Raw genomic sequence first — 12,720 nt, 5'->3', positions numbered from 1 at the left:
ACAACCTCTAAAGTCCAACCTCTGCCTCCCTCCCATACACCAGAAAAGAAGAAGGCAAAAGCAAAAGAACCGTCCGTACTACGCTACACACTTAACCTACTCAAAGCACGGCCGCCACATAATTATGTCGAATGCGAATGCGACAATTCGTCACAGCGGGATCCGCCTCCGCCGTATGAGCCTTGAGATGCATAGGTGCTGGTAGGGATAAGAGGCTGGAGTAGGGGAGTAGCAAGTGCATGGTATGTTGGATGGTTTGAAAACTAGAGCTTGGTAGTAGGTGTAGTGAGTATCAACGTGGCCTGGGCGAAGGAAGTGAGGATGAAAATCACATGACTAATCTTGAGCAATGCACATGCTCAGGTGTATCGACCAAACATTAGTATTTATTATTTACAAGAAGCAGAGGACTTTTAACTAGTCATAAGGGTGTTGGTGGTAATACAAGGACATCCAAGTCAACAGTTCAACCCATGCGTATTATCATTCGTCGCGTTTACTGTTTCTCGTTAGTTATTGATCACTTGGTAATGTGAAGAGGTACTCCATGCTCTCTTACACGACAAACCTGTGCCCAACTGTACACCAAACACTCTTGCCACTGTTTACTGGTTGCATCCGAGGATCTTGGTCTGTCCATTAGCGCGCCGTGCAGCCCAACAAAGGGCAGGTACGGAGCGATCAGGACGACAGAGAGCAACGGGCAGTAAGTGGAAGAGTATGTGTTATGCAGGAACAAGATTGTGTAGAAAGGAGCATAGGTCCGATGGGAGAGCGAGCTAACTTACTTTGGGGCAAGACAAGTCGAAAAGGGGCGACACCTGCATAAGGTCACCCGCAGGCTTGATGCCGAAAGAGGGCACTGGGTTGCCGTACTGGACATCCTGAAGGATGTAGTACCAAAGGTTGACATTGTCCTTAACAAGCTGGCAGGTAACGTCGTCCCAGAAGATCTTGGCGTTGTTGGCGCTGGCCACTCCCTGGTTCAAAGTCTGACCGGTAACGGGCCATCCAGTCTCGGTAACCCAGACGGGCTTGCCCTTGGCAGCGGCAACAGTCTGGTGGTAGGCGTCGAAGAAGAGCTGGCTGCCGCTACCGACGTTGTTGTTCATGGTGGTCTGGAAGTAGGGGTAGGCGTCCATGCCGATGAAGTCAACAGCATCGATAACAGCATTGTTGGAGGCGTTGACGTAGACGGTCCAGGTGTCGACGTGGCCGATGGGCTTGCCTTGGAGAGGAGTGCCCTGGATGGCGGCTCTGGTCTGCTGGATGTATTTGACAAGCTCCTGGGGCTGAGCACCGGGGCCGGAGTTGTTATCGATGCCGGTAGGGGTAACGCGGTATAGGTCCTCGCTACCGACGGAGATACCAACAACGAGGTCGGTGAATCTAGTACCGTACTTGGCAATGGCAGCCTTGAGAGCAGTAATCTCGTTATTGACGCCGTTCTGGCCAGCTGAGCACCACAGTCCGAGGAGCAGGGTAGTCTTGGTGTTGATGGCAGCCTCGATAGCCGAGATGATGCTGTTTTGGGTGCCGTGCTGGATCATGGTGTAAAGACGAGCACTGGTCCACCCGTTGGTACCGGGGAGCTGTTTGGCAGCATTGAATTCGTATTCAAAGTCGACTTGCTGCTTGGCCTGGTTGTTGTTGAACTGGGCACCGTAGTTGAAGCCCTTGATGGCAGCATTGGCCGAAGAGAGAAGAGCCGTAGTGGCGAAGAGGGTGGAAGAGATACGCATGTTGACTGATTAAGGAGACGGTGTGTATATGAATAGTAATTAAAAGCGTAGGATAGAGTCGTGAAGAGGGCGTGGGCGAGGAATGGGAAAGCGGAGGCAGGGCATGTATTTATCTGCCGGTGACGTTGACGGCGCCTGGGCACGGCTGCCATCTTTGAGGCGCTCCAGGCCCGTCTGATCGGACGTGCATTAGCCGCAAGGTCAGAGCGAATTGCGGCCCATTTCACTTTCTCGAAGAAGCAGGAACGGATGTCGGCGGCGATCCCGACCCTGGTGCACGGTTTTCTAGATTGCAGTAGCAGCCCACACCGTTGCGCTTGCGGAACCTCGCACACCACATCGACCTAAGCATAAGTAATTCAAACTTGTCGAACACGGGCTGACTGCCGTTGTCAGCACGTCAGCATGTCAATAATGTAGTAGCTCCAAGTAGGCCTGCAGGGCTCGATAGGGCAAAACGCGGAACGACCCTTTTGCCCCGGCTTCGCTAGCTATTGGCCCATGTGGAGAAGCAATACTCAACGGTTGATGGCGACGTCAAGCCTCGTATTCGCGATAAAAATAACCTAATATCGACATCATCCCGGTAACTAGACATGGCCTGCCCATCTGGTGAGCCTGCGCAACATCACACACCGCATGATGAAAGATAGTCTCTTTTCTGAATGGCCGAGATTCACGTGGGCGAGAGTCGGGCTTTTCTTTCTGGCCCAAGTGCAACCTTTCACACGAGTCGACCGACGACACATGTTATCGTCTTATAGCCAAGGCGCCTTGGTAGTATTGGCTATGCACACGCACTTCCAGGCTCGGGTTGACCGCGCTGGCTTCGTCCATCATGGTCGAGAATTTTGGTGACGTGGATAGCGTTGCTGGTCCGAACTCAGGAGACATGTTGCCTCTGCCGGGGTGGCCTGGCCCGACCCATGACGCGTATCGCCGGCTACCGGTACGAGGCCGCAGATAAGCATGAGTTGAAAAGTAACCTGGAGAAAGAAACTTGGGCTTATGTTTGAGATGGAGGAACCAAGTTTGTTCGTGGGCATCTCCACGGCGCTAAACCCCATGTCCACCACCATGTTGCACGCTGGATGAGAGGATGCAAACATCCAAACAAAAGCTGGGGGCCCTTTGTGGCTGTGTCGATTGTTGATGGGAAACTCACATTAGGGGTATTTCTTTGTTCCGCTGCGGATCTCACGGACAGATTAGTATGCGATTTAAGATTGACCACACTCCTATAGCTTAGCACGTGCATGGACCGGCCTGGGACTTTGTTATTCACGGATTTATGTGATAACTATTCACAAGAAGCCTTCTGTGTATACAGCATTCCAGGCGGACGAGATGTCGTGCGAGGAGGCACATCGTTCATTCAGGGGGTTCTCCCTGACGTAGTCAGTAAACTCCCAGGCTCTCGTGGACCTGAATCGCTTCGGCACCGGTGTAGCATACAGATTTGGTTTTTAGAGATCTACAAAACCTAAGAGAACCAAGGCAAAAGTAACCAGATAGCAGGGTTTACTTTCCCCTCCAAGGCCAAGTATCCTGCAGGATACTAATATACAGGATTCGATCACCTCGAATTTTCTCTGTGTGAGTGCATTTTCTAGAAAATCTCACGTATAAGTCTTCATTGTCTCTGGGCAACATTTGAGAATATCGTTGCAAAGGCTGTGACAAGATGTATTGGTAGATACGAAAGGTATCTTCTTAATACACATAGTAACACAGAAAATATGCAGCTGAGTAAACATATTGCCTTCTACTACTTGGAGCAAATGTCAAAAGTTGAGTAAGGATTGAAGGAGCTGGAGGAGTAGATCGATGTCTTGGCATCCCGCTAGCGCGCTATCGCGGCCCATGCTGCCTTGAAGCTCCGTCAAGCTGGAGAAAGAACCAAGTCGCCAACGCAACTCTGCTACAGCCCATTGCTCGCTTCACAAGTTCAATCAAGCGCCCTTCACATCGGACGTCTTCGGTAACCCTCATTTGCGACTTCCAATCAACCGCCCACACAAACACCCACCATGGTGCGTCTCACCGAACCCCGCTGGAGCTCTATACTAACATGAGCAGTTCATAGCACGAAGCGAATATGGTAAACCCCTCCACATGATGTTTTGATACGGACAAGTGCTAACAACAACCTTAGACCGCGGTATCAAGTTCGTACACCCGTCGCCTCCCCGTGTAGAGGCCCTCGCTCACAGACACACAGCACCTTCTCGCCCGAAGGCCGTCTCTTCCAAGTCGAATACTCCCTAGAAGCCATTAAGCTTGGTTCAACAGCGATAGGCGTACGTTGCAAAATACATTTGGTATCAACGTTCATGGCCAAACACTCACACCACACCAGGTAGCGACAGGCGAAGGCGTAATCCTCGGTGTTGAGAAGCGCGTAACCTCCACCCTGCTCGAGACCAGCTCCGTTGAGAAGATTGTTGAAATCGACCACCACATTGGCTGCGCCATGTCTGGACTGCAGGCTGATGCACGAAGCATGATTGAGCATGCCCGCGTCGAGAGCCAGAACCACGCTTTCAACTACGCTGAGCCACTACGAGTCGAGAGCTGCACCCAGGCGATATGCGATCTGGCGCTGAGGTTCGGTGAGGGTGCCGAGGGCGAGGAGAGCATCATGAGTCGGCCTTTTGGTGTTGCGCTCTTGATTGCGGGCTATGACGAGGATGGCCCAAGTCTGTATGTTGCGCTCAGATGCTATAAGCTGAAAGACGGAGATTAACAGTATTGTAGATACCACGCCGAGCCCTCTGGTACTTTCTACCGCTACGACGCCAAAGCCATCGGTTCTGGATCCGAGGGTGCACAAGCAGAGCTCCAGAACGAGTTCCACAAGTCGCTTACTCTGCCTGAAGCCGAGGTCCTCACGCTCAAGACATTGAAGCAGGTCATGGAGGAGAAGCTGGATAGCAAGAATGTGCAGTTGGCAAGCGTGACCAAGGACAAGGGCTTCAGGATTTACACTGATGAGGAAATGGCGGAAGTTGTTGGAAGGCTGCCTACAAACTAGGTCTGATGAGGAATCATGGTCTAAACTCAAGTCCATAGACAAGGATACTATAGCATCTCGGGCAATATGTTCGAGTTACGCGAAAATGAAGCAATGACCAAAGACGAGCATAGGAAGCCGTGATTACACGCTGATTTCTGTCATGTACGCAATGACCGGGTCCAATGTTAAAGACAAAATAAGTCTATTCCGCATCTAGTCGCTATATGCCCATGCCGTATTGTACATTCCACGCAATCCTCCCCCAGGCAAACGAAGACGAGCTCAGAAGGGGTTGTCCTCGGGCGGTATCTCGTGGGTGAAGAACTTGTCCAAGACGGGAATCTTCTTCATGATGTCGTCGCGCACCTTGGGCACCTCTGCGAAGAAGAAGAGGGCGAAAAAGCCGGCTACACCGCCGAATCCGGCTGCGAGCATGCCGCTGGGAATGTGTTAGTATACACGAGTATATGACGCCATTGTCCAGTTCGGGGGCGACGTACTACTTTGCTGCGACGTTCATAGTGATACCGTGGTAGTTCTTAGGAATCGTGTATCTGCAATCATCCTGTTAGCTCACCCAACTTCCAAAGTTCGTGCGCTGGCCTCGGGTGTGTGTATATGGGTATGTGAAGCTTCCCCTCCTCCTCTTTCTCCCCGCTGCATCATTGCGACATGTCCTCGTCTTTCAATGGCTATCTCCCGTCGCCGCCCACTTCCCACCACCGCAGCTCCTCCCTCCTCCACACCCCCACACCCCCATACGACTGTCGGAAAATACATACTGAGGACCAAAAGGACTCCTATAAGCCTTGTACGGACTGCGCATGCTCTACCGCCTCGTGTCAGCACTCATTGTCGTCATAATAGGTATCCCGACCAATTGCCGCTCTTTTGCTCGGGGAAAAGGTAAAACTCACGACGGCAGCAGGCGTCTTCGCATGGTGGGCGAAAGATTGAGCCGACATCTTTGCGGGTGTTTTGGTGCAATTAGGTGTTGGTTTGGGGGATCGGTTCGGAGGGTTGGTTTGCGGCGGCGCGAGGAAATGTTGATGTTGGCGCTGGCTGGGGTTGAGGGAAGGCTTGGCGGCGGATCGGATGGGCGAATGGCGTGGGTCGGGATTTTGCGGGTTGGTGTCAGCGGAGGTGGTGATGGGCTCTTTACGATATAACTTCAAGTGGATAGGTTCTTTTGTCTTGAAAGTTGTGTTTACATGGATCTATATGATGATTTTTATGGGCGCTGTCATTACTATTACTGCCTCTATTCCAGTGTGAACTCATCTCAATTTGAGCATACAGGCGAACAAACGAAACAAATGTCTTTCCAATATCGAAATCGCCGCATGGCTACTCTGATTACTCGATCATCACCTGATGCGTCTTGAGAGCATGCAAATGATACTGACTTGCCAACCCCACTGGTCTCCCTTCCCACTCCCCTCTCAGAAGCCTGGTCTTTGTCCCATCCTCCGGATTCTTCCTATCAAATACTGTAATCTCTTTGCAAAGATCCCAGTCTCCTGTCTTTCCCGTCCTCAGCAGCATCGGCAGCATGATCCTACCCGTGACGTCCTTATCCCGACATGCACTGGCAAATTCTTCCATCTGCTCATCAGACCACTGCAGTCCCTTATGAGCAGGCTGCCATACAGAGAGAGACTCCAGATGCTCAATTTGGCCGAGGAATGTGAGCGACGTCTCGAACATGTACAAAACGTCCATTCTCGCCCTTTTCATATGCGCAGCCTCATGCTCCAGCTCTTCAAGCGACAGAGTTGTGAATAGTTCTGACACGTCAAGGGGGAACGGAAACTGTGCGTGTGTAAGATCAGATCGTAGAATGAGATGACGTAGGCTTGTTGGTAGGTCAGGATCCAGTGGTTTGCTGATGGAATAATCTATGTCGCCGGTTAAAAAGAAAAAGGGAACTTCAAGCGTATGAAGGCGTATATGATGACCCAATGTGAGAAACCGCTTGTTGCACATCGTCTTCCAAAAACGGGGCTGATTGAAATAGTGGGCTCGTCTATCGCAGTACTCTGCACTGACGACAAGGATCTCGAGGTATTCTTCGTTCTGTAAACTGCGGTTCCAGAATGACAGATCGAAATACCACCTTTCTCGACACGTATTTGTGATCGGACGTTTCTCCCATTTCTCGTGGTCGAAGAAGAGATCGCAAGTCAAAGACGGTGCCCTTGCTGCGTATGTCAACAAATTTCCTAGCCCACTCATCCCATTCATCCAACTGCCGGAGTGCCGCAACGCCACGGTAGTAAAATTAGCTTGCGAGACAAGGCCTTTGAGATGGCCTACATGCAAGTTTGGATGCGGATTGATGGTTACAGGACGCTCCCATAAAGAGGCCACTCCAAATTCATCCCAAGAGAATTCGAGTTTTTCGACGCAAGTGAGGTTCCAGAGAATTCCGAGGCACTTATGTTGATCTTCTTGTGAACTCGGGTACGCTACTCCGCTCCCCGGGTCAAAATGCACGGAGACTTCCTTGACTGTAGAGAAGCGGCCAAAGATAGACTGCGCGACATGGCTGAGAACTTCTTTGGAAGTACCGAGAGGGAACTGTACTACTTCGCTTACGGATGAGTATAGATATCTCGCTGGACTGAAATCATACCCTGCTACCTCTAGACGATGTAGGCATGGAATGAGCAGTAGGATAAGAGCTGCGTAGGCGGCGTACTGTCGATTTTCTATCTAATCAATGTGGGTTAGCAATCAGACCAACAGTCGTAGGCAAATCCCCGACGGCTATTTAGGTCTGAACAGACATTCATAGACATATCGACCCCATCTGACATAGCGGACTTCATTTCCATACTCACCAACAGACTCTTGCAGCCCCCGAGTAGCTTTCTCCAGTATCGGATCGTTCAAGATAGCCTTGGCTTTCTGGAATATGAGTTGATCGTCAAAACTCTCATCACGCGGTAGCGAAGTCTCCCCATCCTCAACAGCCTGACGAGGAGATTTACCCATGCGGATGGTGTGTACCCTCTTGGCTTTCTTGCTGTCATTGACGATGTTTTGGCAGAAGCGGTCTATTCTGGGTAGTCTGCCATCGGGCGATATGGAGAGGTCGACGCTGCAGTACATCAAAGGTACGGCAAGCGCATGAAAGTACTTGTCAAGTTGACATATAGCATGTATGTCGCGTTGAGGAAGGTAGGTGACGATGTACTCTAAGACTTCGGCCGCCAGTCCAGAAAAAGACGCCATAGGCGCTTCAGTATTGTAGAAAATTAACGGCAGTTTTCGACAGCAGGTACATTTGAGTCGTAAAACTGGAAATGCAAATGAAAAGGGCAGAAAAAGCAAAGATATATTGTTGGTGTTTACGGCCCCCAACTTGGCATCACTAGGCAGCAAGGCAGAAATGTGTTTGGATGATACGTCCAAACTTTGGTAGGGGTAGTGAGGCTCTGGCTGTCATGCGCCGATCCATCCGGTTGCACATGCCAAATGAACAGGCCGATTGCCGTGGTGCCGTGGTGCCGTGAATACGGGTGCCGCTATGTGACTCGCAGCATACCCGGCCGGATTATCGGATTACCCCACGTTCTGTTGGATAAGGGTGAGCTTCATAGGTTCTACCATGACGTGAAGATCCGTCATCGCCTTTACCCCGGGATGCGGGTAGCAGTTCGTGCTGACTCAACTGGGCATGCGCTGTGATTTGCTCTCTGGGGCCAAACGGGTTATGGTGGCATGGTGCGGGTAGTGGTAGTGGTAGTGGTGCGATCCGTTGGCTGCCATCTGTGCCGTTAGCCAGCTGCGCAGCCATACAGCGTCGTCCAATACGTCAGATTCGGGGTAGGGCAGGTGCAAGTGCAGGGAGGCAGCTTGGAACGGCATGAGCGACTGCTGCACCAACAGAATGAGAATCAGAAGAAAATTTCATCTGGTCAGATAGCAACTATGCCGCGGTGAATAGTGGGGTGCGTCTGAGTAATGGGTAGTCGTTTCCATGGTCTCGGTGAAGGTTCGGAAGGTGTGCCCCAATCAGGATCATGTGGTTCCGACTTATTCCTGACTTGCACATTCATCACGGTTCGCGGCTCCAAGTAACCCTCGGCCCACGCGCCATACATCTCACACCTGGGCACCTTCCTCTCCCCCGCCGTCGCTAGTATAAACCCACGTCGTGCCTACCCCGCCAGCATTCACACGCTGTCGACCCGCACCCCCCCCCGTCACAGACCCGTCGACCGAGTTACAACACCCTACGTCACACGCACACAATACACGACAACAAACACAGCAGCCTATCATATCCGAGTGGACCCTGCTCCGGTCCAGTGAAAGAGAGGGTTTGGGACAGCACAAGTCGCAGCATCGCGCTTCAGCAGACAGTCGGCGTGCGCTGTCAAGTCTGAGGCTTTCAGCAGCCGCGCAAAATAGCGTATGCGGACCCGCGAAGCCCCCTAGCCTACACGACTACACCGCGACTTGGTAGAGGACCCTGGGAGAGACTTGACCGCATTCATCGTACAAATTCCAGCAGTCACGCCCACCGTTTCGCCTCGCCCACGCCGGCGACGACAACAACAACATGACTACCAACAGGCCCTTCTTCGGCGGCTTCCTGGCCGCTTTCCGAGCCCAGCAACCCAACCTCCAAAAGGCAGCTACCTCGCAAGCCGCCTCTGTAGCCTCGTATTCGCCGAACAACACAGCGCAGCAAAACCCGACGCTCGACAATGCCGCCACGGCGCGGACCATCACCACAAAGACCCGATCGCCATCGCCCGGCGCCACAACTGTCTCCGTACAAGCACCGGGCCACTTCCAACCCACCAGACAGCACGCTGCGCCATACAACCGCTCCACATCACCCAAGGCCAAAGCCTTCCCCATACCAGGTGCATCACAGCGGAGCAGGAGAGGGTCAGACAGCTCGTCAGAGGGTTTCCACGAGGCCATGGGCGCCGAGAAGTGGTACATTGGCGGCCGGACAGCAACAGGAGAAGAAAAGTTCTACAAGCTCGGCATGGTGAAGCGCCACAGGAGCGCAGACCGCTTGAGCGTGGATAAGCTTAGCATATAGCCTGGAAGAGGGTCACTTTGGTTCAAAAGCGTAGATGCATGGTTGGCGTTCGGGCAGGTATCAGTACTATCAACATTCAAGGTTGAATCGTCATTTACAAGAGCATTCAGGGTACAAACGTTGGTCAGAAACAGGATTCAAACTTATACGTAAATACTTCTATTCAAATCCTTCCCATGAACCCGGTCCAAGAAAACTGTCGCTTGCCCTGTCGATCGTCGTTGCATGTGAAATCCCAACTGCCAAGACACCAGCCTTTTATTCCCGGACTGACTCTTCCACCACTTGGAACACAACAACGCACAAGAACATAATGAAAGCCTTCCAATTTAGTATTCAATGGGTGCATATCAGCGGCTAGTCTCCGATCGGACTTTGATGTCCCGATACCCATGTCGCGCTGCTCCACTCTTCGGATACACCAACTCCTCGAGGCGCAGAGTCTTCGCGGAAAAGCCTCTCTATGGTCCAGAAGGCGTCTCCACCCCACGGATATGAACCACATCGTGCGCTAGGATCCTCAAGATAGCCCAACGCCTAGCCCAACATGCAGGCCAGGACCATCATATCTTGTGTCTCGGTCACTGGCGACGTTTTTCAACCCTTCTTGCTCGTATCTTGACACTCAGAGTGCCCATAACTAGCTTTTGCCTCCCAGCTCGAGTTGCTCCAGGCTTATCTGTCTACAGCCATCTTTATTGCAGTGCTCGCCTTCTATGAGTACACAAAATGGCACCCTCTTCCACATCCTCCTCAGTACCCGTTGGCCCACAGCAAACCAACATGGCCACCGAACCTGAAAAGCAGACCCAGTATGCTTCCATTGTCCCACCACAACAGTCTGCAGAAGACCGTCTGCAATTGCAACGCACCGTCTCTTCTGTCAGTCACCATGACATGGCCAATGTCCAATATGTCGCCACCGGCGATAACGATGTCGTCTACAACAGGTTCTCTGAGCGCCGCAAAATGATTGTGGTAGCTGTTGTATCCTTCTGCGGCTTCTTGGCCCCGATTTCTTCAACAACCGTGTTATCTGCTGTTCCTGAAGTGGCAGCCACTTACAGCACCGATGGCTCAATCATCAACGTCTCCAATGCGTTATACATGCTGTTCATGGGACTCTCTCCCTGTTTCTACGGACCATATGGCAACATCTATGGCCGTAAATGGGTTTCGGTGATGAGTGCTGCACTCTTCACTGCGTTCTCCATTGGCACAGCCCTTGCACCCAACCTAGCAGCCTTCTTCGTCTTCCGTATTCTTACGGCTTTCCAAGGGACTGCCTTCCTAGTCATTGGGTCAGCTGTTATTGGTGACATGTATAAGCCGGTATGTATTACTCTATCAACCCTTGATTGTTCTACAGGTGCATATACCAAACCAGACTTTGCACTCAATTGCCACACCGCAGCCTGAACATGGGCTTTGACTACTGCAACTCGCAGCAGGTACCCCTCCAGTGCCTTCCATAACATGGCTAACATAAACCCCAGACCGAACGCGCAACAGCTCTCGGATGGTTTCTAAGCGGCACCCTCATCGGTCCAGCCTTGGGTCCCTTCATCGGTGGTATCATTGTTACATTCCGTAGCTGGCGCGACATCTTCTGGCTACAGACAGCACTAGCTGGAACAGCGACGCTGTTGTGCTTCTTCCTCCAGCCCGAGACTATTCACAACAAGCGCGCCGACGAGCTTGAGGGACTGCCTGCCAAGGAACGGGCACATAAGATGTGGCAATGGTTAAATCCATTCCGCATCATCATGTTGTACCGCTACCCAAACATTCTCTTGACAGGCTTGGCTTCGAGTTCTCTGGTCTGGAACATGTACTCCCTTCTTACGCCCATCCGATACGTCCTAAACCCGCGCTTCGGCCTCGAAACACCACTACAATCGGGACTCTTCTACATTGCTCCAGGCTGCGGATACCTTGTAGGAACCTTTTTCGGCGGCCGCTGGGCCGATCACGTGGTTAAAAAGTACATTCGTAAGCGAGGCTCACGTGTTTCCGAAGACCGATTGAGAAGCTGTGTCTTCTTTCTTGGCGGTGTGATTCCAGCCTGTATGATCATCTACGGTTGGAGCATAGAAAAGGAAGTTGGTGGAGTCGCTTTGCCAGTAGTCATGATGTTCTTACAGGGTGTAGCTCAACTGTTCTGCTTCCCCAGTCTGAACACCTACTGCCTGGACGTCATGCAGAGCCGAAGTGCAGAGGTTGTTGGTATGAAAACTCTTCCCTTCCATTCGATTGTTGTGACTAACAACGAAATAGCTGGCAATTATTTCATGCGTTACATGTTTGCTGCAGCAGGGTCTGCAGCCTGTTTACCGGCCGTTCGAGCTATTGGCGTTGGATGGTTCTCTACCATTAGCGCGGTATTTCTCATGGCTGGTGCGGCGGCAACGTACGTCACTGCACTGTATGGAAAGTCGTGGCGTATGGCTATCGACGAGAAGAAGGCAGCAAAAAAAGTGGGCGAAAGCAGCGTATGATGAGGATGCGGGCATATATCTCGTAAGGTAATGGTTGAAATGCAACTTGGTATTGATGTCCCCGAACCAAAGTACCATCACCCATTACCTCACCACAGTCCCTTTAACGCAATAGTAGTAGAAATGTATGGGTAAGGGGTATGTGCCTTCACCATATAAGATACCCACTCACCTGCTGATCGTCTTCCAATGCTGCATGACATTGTGATCGCCCGGCAACATAGTTAGTGCAAGTTTGCTGTGATTACCTAAGCAACGTGACGGAAGAGGTTGGGTTGTTGGGACAGCGCACCGCGGATAGCCGAGGCGGGGCGAGAATTTCCCTTCATCTTCCACTCTTTGTCGCTGTTACCCGCCCCACGTTCCTAGAGAACCATTCCTGCGCCATCCGTTGTATCA

At 51.7% G+C, this 12,720-nt stretch overlaps 7 protein-coding genes across 7 annotated transcripts; 3 read left to right on the top strand and 4 right to left on the bottom strand.

The window, feature by feature from the left end:
- Positions 1-496: 496 nt before the first annotated feature.
- On the bottom strand, positions 497-1,742 carry PtrM4_092510 (Exo-beta-1,3-glucanase; the record flags this gene model as incomplete). The annotated part of the gene is made up of 2 exons (XM_001934323.2): positions 497-499; positions 789-1,742. The coding sequence occupies 2 exons, from the start codon at positions 1,740-1,742 to the stop codon at positions 497-499; spliced, it is 957 nt and encodes a 318-aa protein (XP_001934358.1).
- Positions 1,743-3,772: 2,030 nt separating this feature from the next.
- PtrM4_092500 (PRE1, 20S proteasome) lies at positions 3,773-4,776 on the top strand (the record flags this gene model as incomplete). Its single annotated transcript, XM_001934324.2, has 6 exons — positions 3,773-3,775; positions 3,822-3,843; positions 3,898-3,910; positions 3,964-4,042; positions 4,102-4,445; positions 4,500-4,776. The coding sequence occupies 6 exons, from the start codon at positions 3,773-3,775 to the stop codon at positions 4,774-4,776; spliced, it is 738 nt and encodes a 245-aa protein (XP_001934359.1).
- Positions 4,777-5,040: 264 nt separating this feature from the next.
- PtrM4_092490 (QCR10 domain containing protein) lies at positions 5,041-5,723 on the bottom strand (the record flags this gene model as incomplete). Its single annotated transcript, XM_001934325.2, has 4 exons — positions 5,041-5,197; positions 5,259-5,312; positions 5,541-5,587; positions 5,676-5,723. 4 exons carry the CDS (start codon positions 5,721-5,723, stop codon positions 5,041-5,043), a joined length of 306 nt encoding a protein of 101 aa, XP_001934360.1.
- A 391-nt stretch (positions 5,724-6,114) lies between these two features.
- Positions 6,115-6,465, bottom strand: PtrM4_092480 (uncharacterized protein; the record flags this gene model as incomplete). The annotated part of the gene is made up of 1 exon (XM_066107005.1): positions 6,115-6,465. One exon carries the CDS (start codon positions 6,463-6,465, stop codon positions 6,115-6,117), a length of 351 nt encoding a protein of 116 aa, XP_065962673.1.
- Positions 6,466-7,387: 922 nt separating this feature from the next.
- PtrM4_092470 (uncharacterized protein) lies at positions 7,388-7,995 on the bottom strand (the record flags this gene model as incomplete). Its single annotated transcript, XM_066107004.1, has 2 exons — positions 7,388-7,473; positions 7,602-7,995. 2 exons carry the CDS (start codon positions 7,993-7,995, stop codon positions 7,388-7,390), a joined length of 480 nt encoding a protein of 159 aa, XP_065962672.1.
- Positions 7,996-9,328: 1,333 nt separating this feature from the next.
- On the top strand, positions 9,329-9,823 carry PtrM4_092460 (Atrophin-1 multi-domain protein; the record flags this gene model as incomplete). The annotated part of the gene is made up of 1 exon (XM_001934327.2): positions 9,329-9,823. One exon carries the CDS (start codon positions 9,329-9,331, stop codon positions 9,821-9,823), a length of 495 nt encoding a protein of 164 aa, XP_001934362.1.
- Positions 9,824-10,552: 729 nt separating this feature from the next.
- PtrM4_092450 (AraJ, Arabinose efflux permease) lies at positions 10,553-12,321 on the top strand (the record flags this gene model as incomplete). The annotated part of the gene is made up of 3 exons (XM_066107003.1): positions 10,553-11,155; positions 11,320-12,049; positions 12,101-12,321. The coding sequence occupies 3 exons, from the start codon at positions 10,553-10,555 to the stop codon at positions 12,319-12,321; spliced, it is 1,554 nt and encodes a 517-aa protein (XP_065962671.1).
- Positions 12,322-12,720: the final 399 nt, after the last annotated feature.

The sequence above is a fragment of the Pyrenophora tritici-repentis genome, chromosome 4 (assembly GCF_003171515.1).
Source record: "Pyrenophora tritici-repentis strain M4 chromosome 4, whole genome shotgun sequence".
Taxonomy (NCBI): Eukaryota; Fungi; Ascomycota; class Dothideomycetes; order Pleosporales; family Pleosporaceae; genus Pyrenophora; species Pyrenophora tritici-repentis.
Note: the sequence above shows the minus strand (reverse complement) of the source record. Positions and strands in the feature narration are given on the sequence as shown.